We start from the raw sequence: 23,244 nt of genomic DNA, 5'->3' as shown, positions 1-23,244 counted from the left end.
ATTTGATAAAAGTTAAAAAATTTATACCATTTTGTCACTTAGGATCCACAAAATATACCGATCTGACAATTTTGACGATTCAAAAGTAACGCAAAGGCATACCATATTGATGCGTCGTTAAACTGAATATATAACTCACAGCTCTTTGCCGGCCCAACAAGAGCCCAACCTTTCGTGGGTCCCACACTATGACTGGGAATGAAAATGCGGGTGCGTTCTAATTCTAGATAAAACCCCTCTCCTTCAACTTCAACGTCGAACCCCTTTCCGACCAAGGAATCGAAGAGCAGCAGCCATGAACGCCCCCGATCGATACGAGCGATTCGTCGTACCGGAAGGCACAAAGAAGTAAAGTTTTTTCTCTCCACCCCCTCCCTCTTTCAAATTTTCATTTCCGCCCAAATCCTTTTAGTTTAATTTCACAACGAGGACGAAATCGCAGGGTCTCGTACGAGAGGGACACCAAGATCGTCAACGCCGCCTCCTTCACCATTGAACGAGAGGATCATACTATTGGAAACATACTTCGGATGTAAAATTTTCATTTTGCCCCCTTTTCTTTGTCGTAATTTGGGTTTCCCCCCTTTTGTTGGCTTTGATTTGGGTTTTTTTTTTTTTTTGGGAAATACAGGCAGCTGCATAGGGATCCGAATGTACTTTTCGCGGGGTACAAGCTTCCTCATCCTCTCCAGTATAAGATCTTAGTGAGGGTAAGTTTTTTGCGTTGAAAAGCTGGTGTTTTTAGGGGTTTAGGGTTTTAAGATTTGATCAACTGCAGTTTTTCTAATACTGATATTGGGTATTGAGAATGTGTTTCCACTGGGATATTTTTGTTATTAGTTTCACGTAACAGTGTTAATATGTACAGATGCCAAATTTTAACTACACTGGTAAAAAAATAAAATAAATAGTGTGCAAAATTCAAAAATTGCAAATTTAGTGTAATTTTGTAAATTAGCGGATGTCCTTTTCTTTTTCCTTCAGAAAAATGTGTCGGCTTGACATCCCTTGTGCTCTTTGCAGATCCACACTACAAGCCAGTCTTCGCCATCGCAGGCATATAGACAGGGGATTGAAGATCTTGACAAGGAGCTGCAGTATTTGAAGAAAGCTTTTGAGGTATAGTAGTTACCCCCACCATTTAAGGGTCAACTGCATGATTTGTTTATTTATTTTGTTTTTTTAATACTCAGCTGTAGTAACACCCCTCATCCAATGCTATATCATTGTATTCCTTATCTGTCCAATTTAACGCTTGCTAGTGGCTTCTCTTCCACCAATTATAGTTGTAGAACCCACTGTTCAAAGTGGCAATTATGAAATTCGACCTCATGTGGTCACAAGATCTTTCTACTTCAATTTTTAACATGTTTAGCATTCTTTAGTGTAGAAGAACATGAAATTTTAAGATTTCAGTCTATATGATATACCATCTGCAGAATGTTCTCTGTAGTTAATCTGTCTTAGGTGAAAATTTGTCGTTCTTTAGATGTAACTAATGGGAGGACAGGTTGGTTCTGTTAATGAGCACCAACTTTATTATTTCCATATAATACTATGCATAGGCTGATATGCCTTGGCATCTCGGGCTCGTGGATAAGAACATCAAAGTCATCATGTCACTGTAACTGTAGTTGTTTGATTAGTATAATGCTGCCTGAACGAAGTCCTTCTCCTTTGGTCTGACCAGAGTCCCATAAGACTTACAAAATGCGTTTGGTTCCAGACAACCCCTCACGATTGGAGCTTTCTCATGCATTATACTCTATTGTTCAGTCTCTTTCCCATTCATTACATCATCAATATCCTTGGAACATGCGTAGTTGTCAAATCTTCTGCCATATTAGGTCCCATCTCTTTTGAACAGTTCTTTAAACATTATCCATTCTTTTAGTCTGAAAGTAGTTCTTCATAGAAGTAATCCCATAATAAAATTTTGGATTGCTGTCTAAGTGAGTAAGTGTTTCTCTGTGAAAGTATTGGTTGTGCTATCTTAGGCCTCAGACCTTTGACTACCGTCTAAGCAAGCACTATTGCATTCTTAAGGAATTATGGGAATCATATTTTCTTGGGCTCACCCTCCTCCTTGCTTGTTAGGCCATCATAAGCTTTTATGACTTGTAGATGTAACAAACAAATCTCTGAACACATTTATGTACTAAATGCTCTAGCTACGATAAACAAATACCTGAACATGTTTACTTAATTAATTCATGTGAAGTTTTCTTTGAACTACCATGCTTTTAGACAAGCCTACAAACTGAGAACCTTTCCAAACCATTTCGTATGGCTTTTTCCCTGACTATTGATACTAGTCTACTAGATATCATCTAGCACTTCCAAAGCAGAAGGCTTTGGATTAGTAAATTCTCCTATGTTAATACGTTCCATAGTGGGCAACAGTAAATGACGAGAAAATTCAGCACATGCAAATGCAGTGACGTGAAAAAGTATATCGTAGTCGAACAGTTAGATAGAGGTGCAGTAGACATATTGAGATTTTCAAAGTTCAATTACATTTTGGAGTTTGTATTCATCAATGAAGATGACTGATTTGTTGGTGTAAGGGTTTTAAGGTGAAATAGGAATCATATTTGGAACCAGTTGCAGGAAAGTTTTAAGTTTAAGTTTTTTTTTAAAATAATTTTCAATATCATACATACTTTTGTAATTCTATATTATTTTTAATAATTTTTATTTATAGATTTAATGGACGAATACTCTAATAAATATTTAATAGTTTCAAATCCCTTTTTTAAATTAATTTTCACCATTTTCAAATATACTGAATATTACCATAATGCATTTTTATAGTTTTTTCTTTATAGGTTAAGAGATTAAATTTCAAATTTAAATACGTGAGAGAAGTGAAGTAGGAAAGCAAGTATGACAGGAGAGACACAAAGGACGAAACAATGTTTAGGGTGTATTAGAGCATCTCCAGCAGCTTCCCCATTTTATTGGTATTCTTACTTTTGGAGAATTTTGGGCTTTTTTTTGGTCCAACGGATTCCCCATTTCATTCCCCAAAATAGGGATGGAGGAGAAAAAAGGGGAGTCTTCCCCAAATCTGGGGCATTCTTCAAATATTTGGGGAGATCTTTGTCATAAATGCAGCACGTTTTTCAAAACGGGATGGAGGAGAAAATAAATATAAAACAAAATCCGTAATTAAAAGCCATGGGGGCAGTTCCAATGCATAAGAGCATCCCAAAATAGGGATGTAGAATATTTTTATTATTGTAATAAATGCAGGATTCTTCAAAATGAGGAAACTGTTGGAGTTGGAGCAAAAATAATTTGGAGAATATGACTTTTGCTTCCCCATTTTGGAGAAATTTTTAGGGAAACTGTTGGAGATGCTCTTAGATAGGAGTTGTTAGAGCTGCATGTTGTTCCATTTTCATCCAAATTTCAATACATGTGTATGGTTGGTTCTCGCAACACCAAACGATTGTTGCCAAAGGAAAATAGGCTAAATATAGGGGAATGCTTCCAAATTGAGAAGTGTTATAAGAGAGTCAGAACTATATGATGCAGTGAATGCATTTGTTATTCCTAATCAAACACATCCTTATATATTTGAGACAAAATTATCATTTTATCTTGTGTTTCTTCATAGCGTTTTCGTTCATCTTTTCCTAGCCCAAACCTTCAATTATAGAGTAGTATATATATTATAATAGATACATAGAGATAGCATAGATTTTTATTATCACATTCCTTTAAGAAAAATACACTATTAGACTGACGCTTAGGTTGAGGATCGAAGGAAAAATGGTGCGAACTTAACAAAAACAATTCAGATTATTAAATATCACACCTGTCTTGTAATGTGTACTTCTTTGTAGGTATAAAGATAAAAATGTGAGAAAGGAATAGAGATACAACATAAATATTGAATTATCATAGAGGGTCGAACATGAGTCTCTTATGATGGAGAAGGTGAGCATTTAATGGGAATAATATCAGTCTACTTTATCATTTGAGATGGTATGAAACAGAAGTTTGTGAATACATATGGAAATCAAAATTAACAAGAGTAGTATTAAATGTCAGTTCACCATTTGTGGTATTTACATTCATGTCATAAAGATCACTCGGAAAAAATGGTTACTTCAACAAAAGCAGTTTGAATTGTTTAGCATCATGCCAATTTTTACTAAGTAGACTCCATTTGTAAGCATATATAGACAAAACACAGATAAGGTAGAAAAGGTCAAAAATGGTTAGTTTATTTCATACTGCAAATTTTGTAAATTTACAAATTTATCATTTTAAAACAATAATACACCCAAAAAATACAATGAAATGAGGATTTTTTACATTCTTTCAACATTTTTACCCTTATTATTTCATTATAAACTAGTATAGATTTAAAATATCACGTGCATAATGTGCGTGACAGAACATTGAATTTTATCATATTAAGTAAATAAATTTTAAACTTTAAATTAAGAGGCAATATTTATGAAATATTTTCATAGATAATTTTGTTGTAGAGAAATATATTATTTACAATACACATTCGAATATATTTTTCATGTAATTTGTTTCTTTCCTTTTTTATGTGTATCTTTTCAGCTTGTAGCTGATATGAATATACCTATTAATACACTTAAACAATTAAATTTTAGATATTACTTTTATTTATTGATATAGTGAGGGGGTAGAAATCTATCATTTTTTCCAGCGTGTTTTTATATTTTAGGTGCTTGGATGTGTGAAATAGGTTTTTACACTCGGATTTTAAATTTATTTACTTGGTACCATTCAGCTTTTTTTGTCACATGCATTATGCACACATGATTTTAACTGTGTACTTATTTAGTATGAAATAGTGAGATAAAAAGGTTGAAAGAATGATGAACATTCCTCATTCTGGTATTGTACTTTTAAGGTATATTGCTGTTTTATAGGATAAGTTTGTAAATTTATAAAACTCAAACGAAACAAATTAAATATTTCAAACCTCACACTTCTATTCTATCTGTATTTCTTTCTCTCATATGTCTGCATGTTTATCTACAAATGGAATACACTTGGTAAATTAATAAGGTACTAAGCAATCAAAAACTTCTTTGGTTAAAATTGCCATTTTCCTTTGAGGATGATTTGCATACAGGAATGTGAATGTCACAAATAGCAATTGACATTTAATGCTACTCTTGTTAATTTTGATTCTTATATCTATCTTTAAATGTTAATATTATACCCAGTGTTTTCAAAGGCGCTCGCCTTATTGCGCCTCATGCGCCTTACGATGCGGGGCGGTGACGAAGCGCCCCACATCTGATGCAACAATGCCTTTTGCGCCTCGCGTACATCCTTACTTTGTGCAGGGTGCATGTAGTACATATCCTCATATAGTTTTGTTTGTTAACATTTCAATCGAGTCTTTATATTTGATATTCCATATCCCAAAAAACAAAATAAATTCATTAAGCCTTTCTAATAGCCTTCAATTGAGGACCATTACTAATCCTTTACTTGGATATTAGTCTTGATTTAACATTTGATTTGAAACTATATGATTTTTGCTACTATATTAGGTGTTAGCATTAGAAATTAAGGCATTATATTGTGATTTTGTAGTAAGATATTATTTATCATGTAAATTCTAAAAACATGTTCTTTCGCGTTTGATTATATATATTGAAAAATTATGTGTGCGGTGTGCGCCTCGCATCACTCGGGCACGCGCATTACATTGCGCCTTGCGCATGTGCGCGTAAAGATGCTTTGCGCCCTGCCTTGCGCCTCGCGCATTGACAACACTGATTATACCATCTCAAATATAGATAAACTAGATCACTATCATTTTTAGTAAATGTCTACGTTCTATTTTATGGAACCTGTTTTCAGTGTCTTTAGGATATGCATTGGTATTTGTATCTCAATTTCTTTCTCTCACCTATTTATCTCAAATCCTACAAATGTGAGCGCACTTTGTAAAACCGGAATACTTAACAAGCCAAAATACTTTTATTAAAAGTCACACAATTTTACTTTCAATCCCCAACCTAATCCCCTCTAATTGTGTGTTTATTCTTAATTGGTTGTGATAATAAAAATCCATCTATCTATTCCAATATTTTTACTAATTTATAACGGGAGGATTAGGGCCAGGAGAAAATTTGATGTAAAGAGAACATCGCAAAGAAACATTGAGATAGATTAGTAATTTTATCTCAAATAAAATAAGTGTGTTTGTTTGGAAGTAGTCGGAATAACATTTGCATTTAATACATCCAGGCTTATTGAGGCGCGCGCCCCGGGCGCGGGGCGCTTCGGTCTGGGGGAAATGCGCCCCGCAAGCGAGGTGGGGCGCTTCACGCAGCGAGGCACACGCCTCGCGTGCGCCTCACATGCGCCTCGCTCGTGCCTCGCGTGCGCCTCACGTGCGCCTCACACCTGCGTTATGTAACATACTCTTTCTTCTATTTTTTTAAAATAATTTACATAATTACATATTTATATCATGAAATATACTCTTTCTTACTAGTTGCTAATCTATATTCATCTTTTCATGTTTAACCTATAAAAAGGAAACAATAATTAGTAATTTAGTATACTTGTTTGCTAATTGTAACTTCTCTAATTAGCATGCTAACTAGCAAATTATGAACATGTAAATATGTAAATGTTACATTCATTCTTTATCTTTTCATGCTAAGTAGCAAATATCAATTAAGAATACTAACTAGAAAATTATGAACAGTCATGTTTGTTAATTATATTTCTTAGTCTTTTTATGTGACAATTTATAAACATATGCTCATAATTATTAATCACTTAATTTGATTATTTAAATACATGTTTCTTGTATCTTTTTTGTTACTTTAAAAATTCAGTTAGCATAATTTGATGATTTAAGTTGATATTCTCATAATTTTGGATGTAGGTAACTAATATGTTACTTATATGTTTCTGTCTTATGATCTTATGATGTTGGCAAATATTAGTTTGAGTTATGCGTCTCAATTAGTGAGGCGCGCGCCTCGTTGTGCGCCTTGCGCATGGTGCTCGTAAGGGACCTTTGCCCCCCGCATTGCGCCTTGCGCCTCAATAACACTGAATAAATCATGTACAGTTCTGAATTCCGGTTGGAACATTATTCAATTTGCATGCAGCAACATTTCCCCTACTTTTAGATTATTTTGCTTTTGCAACAACCTTTTGAAAGATACTAGGAACAACATTAGGCTCCAACTACTACTATCCAAACACACTACATTTGTTTCTCTCCCTCTTCTTTCACCTCACCCTCCTTTCCTACTTCACCTCTTTCTCTCAATTAATTTTGAAATAATCTATGAGACCTATAAATAACTATCTAAATATATTATGGAAATATTTTTATATTTGAAAGCTGTCAAAAATAAGACTAAAATACATTCAAGTCTATTAAACCTATATAAAAGACTGTTAAATGCAATATAGAGTTACATGTTATGTTAAAAAAAAATTCAAGAATTTTTTACATCCCGGTACCCTATGGTATGGTGTAATTACACAAGTGACTGTGGGCTTTCTGTATCTACATGGATAATCCTAAGATTACTGACTTAGCTTACATGGCTAACCCTAAGAATACTTTGATTGGATTACCTGTGAATATCAGTCGGTAACCTTAGGGTTATCTGTGTAGATATACAAACCCAAGAGTCACCCATTTAATTATACTATATCACAAGGTACGGGGATGTAAATAATCCTAATTTCAAATATTAAATCTCTTGCAAATAGCTCCATTAAAGAAAGATGAATATCATTCCTCTTTCACCTGTGACAAATTTGGACCAATAAATTACTGCATCTTGATTTAAGAATATGAACTCAAAAAAGTGATTAGAGATTTGAAATCTCATTATGTCCATTGCAACTCTAATTAAAAGTTTCTAACTCTGAAACATTTTTTTTTCATGTCATGTGCATTTTGACTATATGTTCTCTAGTGTAGGTGGCCTATCCTCTTGCATGTTTTCGCTATATATCCAATTATACCGCACCAGTGTGAGTCTGGGACCGTTATCAAGTAATGGATTTTTCTGAAACAAACTCATTGAAGTGGAAAATGTCTTTCTTGATAGAGCTAACCATACTTTCTTGTCGCCATGGTTGGGATAAACTGTTACAGGAATTTTTTTGGTCTTATTCCACTGCTTATGCATTTAGATGTATGCTGATAATAATCCTCCACCATATCAGATTTGATGTATACCCACAGGATGGTTGGGACTGTAGTAACCCCCTTTTGCTCCCTATTTGATGCCTTACGTTAATCTAGTTTACACATTGTGGGCGGTCAAAAAATGCAAACCATCAGATAAGATTACCCGGGTACAGCATGGAGCCCACTAAGGGCAATTTGGTCATTTAATATGACCAGTGGGCTTCTCAAAGTCATGAAAGTCCCAATTTTGCTCAGGATAGGTGATCCCAAAATCCCAAGTCGAAACGAGTTGCAAATCAGCCCTAACAGCGCTCTGAACTGAACTACAGCGTGAGGTTAAGGGTGGCACATGGTTTCAGTGGCGCGCAGTTCATAAGTCATGTGCAGCTGATCTCCGCGCATGGATACAACCCCGCTCCTGATGCAAGGTTATCAAAGGGCGACAAATCGCGGTGATGGCAACCCATGCAGAAGTTAAATAGCCCAAATCCCCTGCAATTAATGCTCAGGATACATCATTTACTGACTTGCAGTACGAGGTACTGTTCATCATACTGGTGTGCGGTTCTAACCCCGCGCAGCCAGAGTAAGTCCAAAAGTTGTTGATCTGAATGCCGTGCACACCACAGTCTAAGCTGTGGGGATAAAAAAGCTGCTACGACCACGTCGTATTTAATGAGAGCGGACAGTTCCAACCTCACGCGGCAGCCTTCTGACAGCCGTGTGGTGCAGTGAGCTGTAAAGGACTGCACTGCATTTAAATGACTGTGCGTCGTGTGCGATTGTCATGAACCTCGCTCAGGTTCGCGCAAGCTAAATCCCGTGCTATGAAGGGTTTTTCAGCCTATAAATAGAGACCCTTCACCAACTTTGAGAGGGTTCTTGAATGCCTATTTATTGTGCATTAGTTCCAGCTGCTCCCGAGCTCTAACATTGTGCCGCAGTTCAAAAATCTTGTTTTACAAGATTTTAGCCTTTTTATACTGGTTCTAAATCTGGTGTCAGCACCTTGTACCCTTGCTCAAAACTCGGCTTTCTTTATCAAACGAGGCAATTTCTCTAAGATAAACTTTAAGTTCAAGAAAGAGCTCCCTTCACACCAAGTTCAAACAAAACAAGACAAATAACAAGCATCAGCCAGCACAAGAACGCTGGCTTGGTCAACGGGGCAAGGAATCTAGATCTTTTCGGCACAACTTCCCATAACCAAACACTTGAATTTTCGTTTTCAAATCAATAGAAAACTTGAATTTTCGTTTTCAAATCAATAGAACAATGACAAGTTCATCCGCTTCTTTTGATGAGAAAACACACATGTTTCTGTAGCATTACTAAATTGGGTTGATTAACTCCAATCATTTTTTCTCCACTAAATTGGGCTGATTAGCTCCAATCATTTTTCTTCAATAAGATTTTGTAGTGTGGTTCAATGTGCCGTACAGCTTGTGAGTTTTTTCTTTCTTCTTCCTGTTACTCTTGATATACCCAAATATTTTCATTATCCGCCGTACTTTTCTTGGTGGTTACTAAAGATAGTATACCCTAATTGCTTTTTTCTTTCGCACATTTTTTTTTCTCCTCTTCTCTCCCATATTGGCCTGTCAGTTTCGTAAGTTGATCCATCCCTTCGATGTTTACCCATAAGAGATAAGACAACATTAGCACAATCCTTGTCCTCAATTCATTTATGATTAGATATGTAGATTATAGAGACCTCTTTTCTGATGCAACACTACTCTTTAGTGGAGCATGAAACTCATAATCTCTTTACTAGTGAGCTACCAATTTTCTTTTAGTCATTAAAGCATCTGCATTATCATGAATAAATGTGCCAATGCAATTAATTTGAACTTCCATGAATCCATTTTTTCTCATGTTCGTGTGCACAAGTAGAAGCATTCGTTGGCACATGATTGACATATTTCTTTTGCTTAAATAATCTTTATCATATGTTCTCTCTTCAATCAACTGCATGTCAATATCATTTGAAGTTTACTTGACAATGCGATGCAGTAAGTTATTTGTTTTGGTTGGTATGAGATGTTCATTAACCCATACAATGCAAGTGAAATCTGGCTGTTCTTGATGTATGCCTTGTCTCTAATATGTATCAGCTGTCAATCTTGACTACAACTAGACATTAATTCATCAACTTTTTAGACTTAAACATCACGTCTTTATTAACCTATTATCTCTGAGGAAATGAACACCTTAACTCTACAAATGCAGTTGAATTTGTTGGGAAAAGATGGTAGACATGGCAGATAATTTCCCCGTTTGTTAACTAACAAATAGCCTTTAACCTTTCGCTTGCAGGAAGAGAAGATCAGATATGAGGAGAAGCAGAGATTGAGCTACTAGATGCTATTTTTAAGTGCAGTGAAACCATATACTTGAACGTAACTTGAACTTAAATTGGTTATGAGACGTTTGTGTTGGCAAGTGATGGATGTAACTTTTTCTAATGTTCTCTATCTGGATGGTTTGATGCTGTCTTCTAAATCATTAGATATCTATAACTTCTATCTGTCCACTTAAGATGAAATTTTGCATGAGCCCGAGATATGGATAATATCGGTCGAAATTTCCGATTGGGCATAAGACTATAGTTTCTCATCCAGCTGATGAACATGCAGAGGTTATTATGCCGGGTACTAAAGAGTTAATTTTGCTTAACCACGCACACCTTTGGGGGTTTTTGCACATAAACCGCCCGAACTTTGTTTTTGAAGTTTTACTTGCCTAGAACGAAGTCCCTGGGGGTCATCAGTCTATAGCTAGGAACTTGGTAATTGTTGTTGGTTACTCCAAACTTTTGAGTGCTTGTGTTTTGTCAAATGATCAATAAGTCTTGTAGGTCTTGTTTGTATGCCAAGGCCAAGGAGCAATCAATTTCTGTGTTTCTCACAAGTGAAAACCATGGCCATGTATTGCTACAAAATCACCAGAACTGGGCTAACCGTAGTGGAGTACGTCAGTACGGCAAGCAGCTCAACACCAGAGGCCCATCAGCCATCAGCAAACGGCTATAGCATCCTGCTCTGCCCCACCAGTGAGCTCCCTGACTACTGCCTCGGCAGCTACTAAGCTGACTCCCTCACCATCAGAATCGGTTGAGTTTCCTGGAAGATCTATGACCTCAACTGGCAGCTTCACATGTCCGCCTTTCTGTGCGGGGGCGACTTCGTCCATGTTGGGTTTGTCAAGATCCTGCACGTCAATAGCGCCAGGTTCAACGTCTGGATCAGGAGCAACTGCATTGTGATTGAGAACGGAAGCAGCAGTTTGGACAGAGGAGCGACAGAAAACCAGCCAGTTTCTTGGTTGTTACCGTTCAGGGGATCTTGAAGAATGATGATCCCTTGTGCTCGGGTTTTGTGTCGTGACCGCTCAGGGGATCTTGGAGAATGATGATCCCTCATGCTCGGGTTTTGCGTTGTTACCCCTCAGGGGATCTTGGATAATGATGATCCCTCGTGCTTGTTGACCTACGCTTGTTGTTGATTTTTTCATCTCTCTGTCTGTCTAGTTTGCATTTACTTTCTAGTTGTCAACGATGTCCTTTAGTAAAGTATTCTGCAAAAATTCATGCAATTTTATAGTACCGATACATACTGAAACAACTTCCTGGATAACACAGTATACTTTATAGTAATTACCAGTATACGGGGAAAAAAAAATTTATAACACAAAACAAGTATGTTTACGTGCAAAAACGTGCACTATACTAGTTTAGTGAAAATCATATACATCCTCATTGAGGGATGTTACAGTCAAACTGAGATGTTGGCTTGATTCTGGAACCCCCAAAATGCCACAATATGTTCTTAAAACATAAAATGTCATAACTCAACAACTTATTATTTAATCAAAACCAATTAATGCAGGAATAATCACAAATCTCCAGCTACCGTGCACCAAGTAATTAAACAGAACAGAAGCAGAAGCTAAGAACATAGATACTAGGCTTACACTCAAAACATTAACAAAATAAACAGTAACAAAGGAAACGTCCAATAGCTCATATGGACGAATTTGCATTTTCTTTCTATAAAAGAATAAAAAAAAATGATTACAGGCTCCCTTCACCACCGAAACAAATTCATAGCTTTCCTAGACAAAGTAAGGACAAAAGAAAAGCAAAAATAATATTTGCAGAAAGGAGCCATGCCTATTTGTTTATAAATAAAGTAAACGCTATCGGAGCATCAATTATGATGATTTTTAGTCCAAATAAAAGAGAGTAACAATCTTTCGGAGATTCTTCGCTTTTGGTAAGTTTCCATGAGCAGTCTGCTGTCATGGAACGCAAAGCATATCACTTGTTGCACATGTGAGAGAATGTCTCCGTCGCACAACCTATAATTTTACCAACAAGGATGCATCAAAATAATGTCCATAGTCTTTGCTTTATTAGCATTAAACTACCATAAGATTAGCGGAAAAACCATAGATCAGTAGTGACATAAGCAAATAACAACAAAGAATTTCATATAACAATTTCTGAAAGAATTGATGTGAAGGTTAAGGCTCAAATATAGATATTGCCAAGCACTTGGTAATAATTACCGTTTCAAAATTAACTAGAATAACCCATTAGTTCAATGTAATTCTTGGTAATGAATAAAAGGAAGTTCCTGATTCGTTTTGCATCATATTACTTGAAAGTCAAAGCTCTTGCATTTGGATAGATAGACAAATAACTTGATAATGAGGGGAAAAAAAACCCAACAATTACACAAGCCATTTCCAGAAAATCACGTCTTGAAATTTATATAGGGAATAATTATGTTCGGACCCAAATGTGGGCTCATACCCAACAAAAGTACTGATTATATCTCAATCAGAAAATTAAATAAGGCATTTATTTTAGGGGCACCAGTGATTACCATATTGGATCATTTAAAGACTGCATAAAGGGCCAAGATGAGTAGAAGCAGACGTGAGAACTAACCTGCTAGCTTCAATTAATGGCAAATGATCGGGTTTCTCAACAAGATTATTGAGCTGGAAAATGCATTAAAAAATTAAAAAAATAACAGGTTTGCCAAAACACGAAGTTTCTGCAGAAGTATAAACTTGATCAAACTAACAGACGTGTTGTTCTTTATTTTCTTTTGTAGTTAATAAAAACAAGTATATGCATGTCACTAGATGAATAAGAGAAGTATGTAATGATATATTGTGACACGTCATTCTTTCCAGTTATCCCACCATTACCATTCTCACCAAAATGGTAGGATATATACTTCATCGTAAATGGGCATTTGAAGAAGATATCTAACCACCAACTTTCCTCTATTTCTTCATCCTCAAAATACCATATACATCTACACTCATACTTCACATACACATGCATAAATGTGTGCCTACCTAATAGAATCCCATAAAATATCACTAACCCAAAAGTTTCAAGTGTTGGATAACAATATTCCTAATCTATTAGGATTCCTAATCTATTTTGGTAACATGAGGTTATTAGGATTCATATTTTGTTTTGGTTTTGGTTTTTAGAATCCTAATCTGTTTGGGATTGTGTTTTGCTATAAATAGAAACACGTTTTTTAGGGTTTCCTTGGCTTTGATTGGAGATTGGTTTGGGGATATTGGAGCACAGAAAAAGGAGAGTTTTCTGAGCTATTTGTTTAAGGTTTTATTTGGAGAGATTGAGAGCTTTGTGGTGAGATTAGTTGTTCATTCGAATGAATTGTAATCTCAGTTTGTACTCTTCTTCTCTATTAGTGAAAACCACATCCCCTTCTTGCCCCGTGTACGTAGGTAATTGCCGAACCACGTTAAACTATTGTGTTTAGATTTGTGCCGTTATTTTGGTTTTTTGGTCTTTATCTCGACGTTTGGTTTGATTTGGTTCTCGAAGCACGCCCGTTTGTTTGTCCCGCTTCCGTGCCGCGCACAACAAGTGGTATCAGAGCTCCGGATTTCAGATCTAGGGTTTTGTCTTGGTTGGAGGAGTAGATCAATTTGGGAAGCTCGTCTAGGGTTTCAGTTGGTGAGAAATGTGGGATCTTTTTGGTAAAGTTTCTTTCTTTTCTCAGTTTTGGATCTATTCTTGGTTTGTTTTCCGCATTGGTTTGTTGACGCTTGGGCTATTTGGAGGAGTAGATCGCTTTGGAGGCTCTTTGAGGCTTCGTTTGGAGATAAAAGTTGGACTTTTCCTATTTGTGGATCGTGAGATCGTTTGAGACTCTTGTTAGGGTTTCAATTGGAGGTAAAAATCTCTCCTTTATCAGTTTGGATCTATTCTTTGTTTGTTGGTGCTTTGAGATAGTTGGCCGAGATAGAAGGATTTGAGGCTGGGATATTTGATTGTTGATACGGTGCATTGGATGATTGAGAAGTGCCCTTAACCTGCATATTGAAGTCCTTTGAGCACGTTGGTATGAGCAAGGAGACCTAGGTGGAGTTTGGCACTTCTATTCGATGATTGAGGGGTCTTCTATTTAATGTTCATTCAGGCATTTGGGGGTCTTCCAAGGAGGCATCATTAGAAGGTAATTGGTATTTTGGTTTCCTTTGTTGGGATTGTACTAGGTATTTGTGGGTTGCAACCAAGTCCCGTTGGTTTTGAAATCCTAGTAGTCAACAACAGTTGAAGAAGTGTATTGGCAGTAAGGTGAAGGTACTTCATTCTGGTTTTAGAGGGAGGTATAAGAGGGACCTACTGTATTTGTGCCGAGCTCATGGCAGTTTGAGACACTTCGTTGGAGAGGAAACGTTGGGGCGACGAGATGAGATGATATTTTTGATTGATCGTTTCTTTCTGGAGGAGGATCGACGTTTGATGTCGAGCATTGGTTTTGGAGTTCAGGCTTTGACATATTTGGGTCATCTTATGCATAGGTCGCCGACTGCTGCATTAGGAGTTATTGGATCTGGTGGAGCTGCTTCAGATTTTGGTTGGCGTCAGATATTTGGTTACCCAGTATTTGGTCACATCAAGGATGTGAGATTTGATTCGATTGCACGTTTGGGATTCAGAGGCTCATTTGATTATCATTTGAGAGCTTCTGATTTCGTTCTTATCAGGTATGTCACATTGGACTCTCGACAGGTAGAGTGTTGATCAGATCAGTTGGATATCACAGCGGGTGGAGGGTGATGCTACTCCACATTGGGTGGAGTTTACTCCACATACTCCAGGTCATTCTGTATTATTTGGGACTTCAGCTGAGGTGACACAGCGTGAAGATCATTTGGTTTTGGATGCAGATGACGTGTTGATTGATTTGAGTGCAGCTGATAGGCACAGTTTGGACATGGCCATTGGTTCACCTCAGGTGAAGGTGTTTGGATCGTTTCAGTTTGAGATCATTGGAGGTGCTATCAGTCGCAGATTTGGTGATGATGGAGGAGGGTTGCGTGCTCTTCTATTTGTTTGAGGGCTTTTGGAGGCTGTTTGGGTGAATTACGTGAATGCTTGATTCCTTGGGCAAGAGGATACGTAGGCAGTCAGTTTTGATGTAGCCGATTTGGTGAGTAGATACCACGTTTGGGTGAGTGTTCGCACTCCCGTTTGGGCCTCGACTTGTTGAGGATTGAGAAGCAGCAAGTGAGGCATTTGGTTTTGTTGGTGTCGACTCGGTTTTGGGAACACTTCGCTGAGGTGGAGAATTATTGGATAGCAGTATTCCTAATCTATTAGGATTCCTAATCTATTTTGGTAACATGAGGTTATTAGGATTCCTATTTTGTTTTGTTTTTGGTTTTTAGAATCCTAATCTGTTTGGGATTGTGTTTTGCTATAAATAGACACGTTTTTTAGGGTTTCCTTAGCTTTGATTGGAGATTGGTTTGGGGATATTGGAGCACAGATAAAGTAGAGTTTTCTGAGCTATTTGTTTAGGGTTTTATTTGGAGAGATTGAGAGCTTTGTGGTGAGATTAGTTTGTTCCTTCGAGTGATTTATAATCTTAGTTTGTACTCTTCTTCTCTATTAGTGAAAACCACATCCCCTTCTTGCCCCGTGGACGTAGGCAATTGCCAAACCACGTTAAACTATTGTGTTTGGATTTGTGCCGTTATTTTGGTTGTTTTGGTCTTTATCTCGACGTTTGAATTGATTTGGTTCTCGAAGCACGCCCGTTTGTTTGTCCCGCTTCCGCGCCGCGCACAACATCAAGGGCCGACAACTCCTTTTGATTGAACTTCAGAAAGTAATCCTCAAATTCACCTTGAGGTTGCAAGAGCAAAGCAAAGCCCGTGGCAGCAACAATTGCAAAAGAGATAGAGATGGATACTTGACAAACGATGGTTAGGTTCATAAAGTGGGGGCAGAAAATCCCTGTGTCAAGTAGCACTGCCGACTGTTTAAAATACTCAGATGGGTATAATTCCAAATTCCAAAAGTTCGTCTTTAGAGGGCTTAAACTTTTTGGTCAAGTTCACATAAACCACTTATGGCAATTGTGCAATTGAACACACCAAGGATCAGAGGAAGTAATGATAGAAATGCAACAAAAACCCATAGTGATGAGAATAGTTGCAGGGACAGTTCTATGGAAAAAGAGTTACAAATCGCTTACGTTAGCCAACAACTCCTGACTCTCAGGTGGTTGCATTTTCAGATCTGGGGCAAGATTACAGTAAGTAACTCTGGTTTTTCTGCTCTCAGGGCTCCGCAGCATTAGTCCCTGATGCTCCTGAAGTAAAAATATGATTTTTCTGCAATTTAAATACAAAGGCTCCTCTGATTCAGAAAGAAGTCCAAAGGATGTCGGGATACTAAGTCATTGCAAATAATGAATCAATAACGTACCGTTATCACCATAGCATAGCTAAGAATCTCAATAAGCTGCTGAGGCATGAATCCCATATTACGAGTCCCACTCATTTAATTTCCTTAGTCGTATATTTCTAATCCAAATAAAAACTATCATGACCCGCAACTGAAGGACATTGCCTATTTATCGTAGAAAGAAGAGTATACCTGGAGATAATCAAGATCAGGAATTGGCTTGTATTCTGATACTGGCACTGTGCTTGAACCTTCAACAAGAGACTTTGTGTAGGTACTTCTGCACCAAACTCTTCATCAGATACAAGCATAAAAGCTCCATCCATGCTTTGACTTCTCCATTTATAGTTCTCCCTTCCTCTTCTTGTCGGTCCACCAAGCCACTATATAAGCAAATAAAATGACAGTCCCTGATATTAAATCATTAGTGAAAATCAAATATATCATGAGCTCATAAAGCCACCTAAAACATTGCAGATACCAAAACCTGGCAATCACCACACTCATCATGTTTAATACGGCAAGTGATGGAAACAAGTATACATAGCACGTATGCACGCATGTAATATCACATGCATGCACTCACTGTCACGCCCCAAAACTGCAACGAAAATTCATAAATACAGGTTACGCGACAGCAGCGACCCATGCACAAGACAAGTCTTATGCACGAGTCAAGCCTGACACTTTATATCACATAGTTTATCACAAAATATTTATAAACCTGCTGATGATGGAAGTTCAAAGCAACTATATATATGTATATAATCGGTACTCACAACCCACAAGCTCATCATTATAAGCATCTACAAAATAAATCATATTGTTGACTGTATGTAATATAAAAAAGGAGGCTTTCCATATAACGCCTCTCAACAAAATGTCATAACCAAAAGTTCGACTACTATGACGCTACGTCAGATCTGAAAAAAAATTAAAAACAACGGGGTGAGCTAGGGCTCAGTGAGAACATTCCCCACTAGAGTTTCTAGATAATTAACAAAATAATAATAATAATAATAATAATAATAATTCACAGAAATAACGAATTATAAGTTTTGCATCAGAGGTTCAAGAATAGCAAAATACGATCAAAAAATTGTAATATTGTCATCTTCAAGAAAATGCAACGGTTATAATTTATTTCTTATGTGTAACTGAATATATTGTAATATTTTCTAGAGTCAGTCCCTTTTTGAATCAAAGTAAACATTAGAAAGAAAAAAAACTATTAAATTGTACAAAACCAAAGAATTATTATTTTCTCAATTTCACAGTCAATTGTCAGAATCTTAATTCTCGATGAGTTATTCATGAATATGAAATTTACCTCATAGGTCACACTAAGGCTACGAATTATAGCCAAATAGCATGGGAATGCGTAAAACACATCATATAATAGATAATTTCTGAGAATCGAATGCACCTAATACTGTCATAGATTACTGGCCAAGTACAGAAGGGCCAATACATAGGGGCTAATACAGAGAGGTCAAATAAAAATGCATTCACCATATGGTAGGCAGAATCACTCCACAGTGAACTTTTTAAGGGTTTGAAAACATCGAGAATCACTTGTCAAATGAGTAATACCTTGTGTATCAGAATTTACAGATATTTTTAAATAAAGTGGACACGGTAAAACTCCTCATCCCAGTTAAAACAGTTTACGAATTTTTTATTTTTCTTTACTTTTATTAGATATTAAGTCATAGAAAATCTTTGAATCCGTTAAACTATTGAAATACGTTCAAAATACTTCATCAAGCTTTCAGATAAAGCAATACCCACAATTATTTGAAACTGCATGAGAGCCAAATTCACTTTTTATATTTTACATAAAATCAAATTTGCTTTTCATATCTTGTACGAGGCTAACAACGTATTATAGGATAGACCACAACAGAAATAGATGAAATCACATTTAACTTTCATATACACGAAAAATAATAGACCATTTATTTTTCGAGCACAAGATTATTCAAACATAATACTATGTACTCATGCAATTATATATCATAAAAATACTAGTGAGAAAAAAATTCACCTCTAATGGACACGATTGTCCCCAAAATATTACTCCCCTGGATATCAACCGGATCCTATAATATAAGATATAAGACTAATTATTAATTTAAGACAAACATATATTATAGGTAAATCAATTCATAATCTAGAGCAAACTAAATTCAAATATAATCAATAATAATTAAAATCTATAAATAGGTTCCTTGTAGGCTTCTTTTCTAATCTTAACAATTTATCTAGCTTAATTACAAAGTTAGAATTTTGTGGGTCTGGTTGCAGTTTACTAAACAATAGGATCCTCATAAATATTTTCATTCCTCTTTATCTTTTGGACCCATATACAAACTAATAATCTTTCAAGGGTCCCAAACAATTTGGTTATTTAATTAAATTTTCCCTCTTTCTCTCTCATCTATCCCTTCTTCTTCCCGTTTCCTCCTCATTTTCATTTTATTTTTTTTCGATTCTCTCTCTCTCTCTCTATCTCCTTCTGCTCTTCTGCGGCCAGTTTCGGCGCGGCCGCGCCTAGGTTTCGCGTCGAAGCAGCGGCTCCCGAGGCCGAGGCTCGCCGATGGTTGGGGTTGACGACAACACTCGCCGACAGCTAGGTACACATTCTCTTATTATTATTTTTTCCTCAATTTATTTTAATTTCCCTTTGATTGCCCAAGATAGCTTACCCTTACTCTATTACATGAATTCAACCAAGTAAAATATGAGAGAAGATCGTACCTTGCTATGAGTTGTTTGATTAACTACTCTCCTTCTCCCCTCTCTTCCCTATTTTCTTCTCAATTACGCCTTACTGTTTACTATAGTAGCATGAGTTCAAGTTGGATGAGAATCGGAGCTTGAGAGGAGTGTGCAAGGATACGGTTTTAGATTTTTTTTTCTTCTTTTTTTCTTTTTTTTTTCCTATTTTTTATACCCATGTCAAGTCGGTGCCAACCCTCGCTCAAATGGCAAGAGGCCACCGATTCTCTGATGCGGCGACAGGAAGATTAGGGAATGAAAAACTTTTGCACAACACCCCCAAACTTTGTGATTTGCATATATTAACTTATCTCAAGAGAAGTGAAATTTATTATTTGTGAAGGGATACTACATTCACAATTGTGATTAAAAAAAGTAGTCTTTCGACTACTTTATTAGCTATATCTTCTCTTTGCTAGAGACATTCAACACTCTCATCGGCGAAAAAGGATCTAATTATCACTGTTATAAATAGCGGTAAATAGCCCTGCAATAGCGACGCTAATAGCGTTAGCGGTCCATTCCCGCTACGCTATCGCCTAATAGCGGTGACATATTACGGAATATGCGTTTTTCGCTTACAAAAGCGACCATCAACTCACCACAGCAGCGAATGGTGGGCGATTGTGGGCAAAATCCATTTTTTGATCGCTATTTAAAAGTGGTTTGAGATTTATTTTTTTTAAATTAAACCCGATCCGCAACAACTACATCCCACCACCTTCCCCGTTTTCCCGCATACTGTATAGATAAAAAAAATATAAAAATGGTTTGCTTATTGTATTTTGGTCAGCTTCTGTTTCTCCTATTTTTGTTCCCCTTTTATGTGAGGTTTTTTTTAACCCACATTTAACCCATTTTTCCTTTTTTAAGGCTAAATTGCACTTAAATGCTATAGTTTCATCAACCTTGCACTTTAATGCATCTTATTATATAACCGTGCGCTTAAATACCCTAAAGTATTTAATTGTTATAGATAAATACCCTAAAGTTTTAAAATGTTACACGTGGTGTCCTCCTGTTTATCCAATGTTGCACGTCGACACATTTTTTGTTAATTTATTTCCTTGTTCTCGTTCAGTCTTTCTGGGTCCACGTGTTCATTCTTCAAGACTCGCGAGAGGAAAACAAACCTAAATTTTATTGATTAAGTTTGTTTGTTGAACACAGGGAACATATTACGTCTCTCATTATGTTAATGAAAAATTGGAGAAATATCAATCATTTGATCCATATAAAAATCTTTAAGTTTATTTATTAAATGGTTGATATTCTTTTAATGCATCGTTAATTAATGTAATGAACTTGATTTACTGTATACTCTCATGCTCGAATCCAAACCTTAAGATCTACACCAATGGGAGATATCTTTTTTATGTTTTATTGTGTTTTTGGGATATATGATACGGCACATATATAGCCGCCCATCATGAAATATTCAGAATCTGTAGCAGCCTTCGACATGTTAATAACTTCAATAGTTCTAAAAATTAGATTGTAACACGCTGCAAGTATGATAAGCATCATAGAACAAGTATCTCTACTTAAGCCCTGTTATAAACCCAATTGATATTTTAGTAAAACAAAGAGTAAATACAATCAATTAATCAAACAATACAGGGAAAGGTAACAAAAATATCGCCTAAAAACATTAGGAATGAACCAAAACCATTCTCAAATCGCATAAACCTTCTTCTTGCATTCAATTTTAAGCAGCGTCTCCGTCACCAACGACCTACATCTACCAAAGGACTCCCCAATCCCAGACACAGCCTTCTTTATGCTCCTCTTGATCCTCTTCCTCTGTACCCGATACTTAACGACACAGTACAGCATGATCCCGAGAGTCCCAAGAAGTATCAATGCGGCGACCACGACAGTTGACCATGTCAACCACCAGTTATCCTGTCCGATAACTACATATGAGAGTGACACGAAAGATATGGATATTGAGATGCAACACGCCCACATAAGCTTGTTAACGACGAAGACCATTAGCTTTAGTGCTTTTGGATCGATAACGACTAGAGATGTTTGGACCATGACTACGGCAAGAGAGATGAAGAGGGCGAAGGAGTCAGAGATGAGGAAGATGACAAAGGCGGCACCGGTGGCAATGTAGGCTTCACCTGTTGCATAGTTGTCGTCTCCTTGGCCTGCGTACTGTCCTGGTATCTGAAATAGAGAAGTAAATGGAGGAGTCATACTTCCTATGTTTTCTAATATCGAAACGAATAGGGATGAAGATCCTGGCGGATATATGTGCATGTCTAGAGGTATATATTACATTTTTAGTATCAGGAAATGTAAATATGTGCATTTAATGTATATACATATATAAATACATATACGAATATGCATATATTTATGATTAAACATAAGATGGTGTGTCTCCATATGCTCTTGGCTGATGTGTTGTTAATGGGGCATACCATATCAAAGGGTACATCAGCCCAACTTTACTCTTGCTAGCCCACAAGCAAGAACAACAGCTAGCCCACATTTAACACAGACATACAACTATAATTAGAGTACGAGATATCTGTAATTACTACTTGCTGATAAAGGGGATTCAAATTATTTTTAATTTCACGAACAGATATAGACTAACTGTTCATATAAAAAACCAAAGGCATATGTGGTTATATACACTGCAAAACGTTTCAACAATCACGAACAGAATTATAATTTGAAAAGAAATAAAACCATTTTGATTTTAGGATGCTATGGAGAAAGGGGAAATGCAGAACAGATAATATTAGTTGATAAACTAGAAAAAGATGACTTCTGAAGTACAATTAATAAGTCGGGGACGTCGTGGTTACCTGAGTTGGGTGAGGTCGAGATCGAGCTCGAGGGAGTTGGGGATAGTGGGTCACGGTCGGTGGGGATGGACTTCGTCGTCGTCGGTGGTCTCAGACGTCGGATTCGTGGCTCGACGGCGGGGATAGTGGGTCACGGTCGGTGGGGATGGACTTCGTCGTCGTCGGTGGTCTCAGACGTCGGATTCGTGGCTCGACGGCGGGGATAGTGGGTCACGGTCGGCGGGGATGGACTTCTTCGTTGTCGGTGGTCTCCAACTTGACGACGGTCGTCGGTGATTTGAGAGATCGTCGGCGTTGGAGGGGAGGTCCGATGGGATCTGTAGGAGGATTTGGGATTTTTTGGGAGAGAGAGAGAGAACGAATGGGTCACGAGAGGGAATTAAAATCATCAACCATTTTGCAAAAGAGCCCCCGTGAGCTGGTCACGAGATTCGTTTCCGTCAGCGGAAACATTTTGCGAAAAAACCCAAAAACCACTCATTTACGCTCAATCCGTACGAACTGATCCGCAGGAGAAAGGCACTGATATATATATGAGAAAATTTGGTATGCTTGGTACCAAGCATAAATGAGGGGATTATGTCATCTCACTAACAAACATAAATTTTTGTGTTTGGTACCAAAGCATACCCATTTTTCTTATATATATATATATATATATATATACTAGTTTTTACACACGTGCAATGCACGTGATTTAATACCAT

General features: G+C 36.9%; 2 protein-coding genes and 1 long non-coding RNA gene across 3 annotated transcripts in view; 1 reads left to right on the top strand and 2 right to left on the bottom strand.

The window, feature by feature from the left end:
- LOC109830164 (DNA-directed RNA polymerases II, IV and V subunit 11-like) lies at nucleotides 216-10,703 on the top strand. The gene is made up of 5 exons (XM_020397338.1): nucleotides 216-348; nucleotides 443-532; nucleotides 632-710; nucleotides 1,024-1,119; nucleotides 10,493-10,703. The coding sequence occupies exons 1-5, from the start codon at nucleotides 296-298 to the stop codon at nucleotides 10,535-10,537; spliced, it is 363 nt and encodes a 120-aa protein (XP_020252927.1). The 5' UTR covers nucleotides 216-295; the 3' UTR covers nucleotides 10,538-10,703.
- Nucleotides 12,220-19,908, bottom strand: LOC109830163. Its single transcript, XR_002244216.1, has 6 exons — nucleotides 19,692-19,908; nucleotides 18,979-19,033; nucleotides 17,124-17,314; nucleotides 16,953-17,050; nucleotides 16,720-16,858; nucleotides 12,220-12,535 (listed from the first exon to the last, which is right to left on the bottom strand). It is a non-coding gene; the product is annotated as an uncharacterized LOC109830163 (long non-coding RNA).
- The window catches only part of LOC109830796 (ankyrin repeat-containing protein At5g02620-like), a 16,161-nt gene continuing 14,259 nt past the window's right edge, over nucleotides 21,343-23,244 (bottom strand). Inside the window, exon 5 of the mRNA XM_020398161.1 lies at nucleotides 21,343-21,887. Coding sequence (XP_020253750.1) covers nucleotides 21,387-21,887 — 501 coding nt within the window. The 3' untranslated portion in view covers nucleotides 21,343-21,386. The remainder of the gene's footprint in view (nucleotides 21,888-23,244) is intronic.

Source organism: Asparagus officinalis, chromosome 2 (genome assembly GCF_001876935.1).
Source record: "Asparagus officinalis chromosome 2, Aspof.V1, whole genome shotgun sequence".
NCBI lineage: Eukaryota > Viridiplantae > Streptophyta > Magnoliopsida > Asparagales > Asparagaceae > Asparagus > Asparagus officinalis.
The sequence above is the reverse complement of the archived record's forward strand: the minus strand, read 5'-3'. Positions and strand labels throughout refer to the sequence as shown.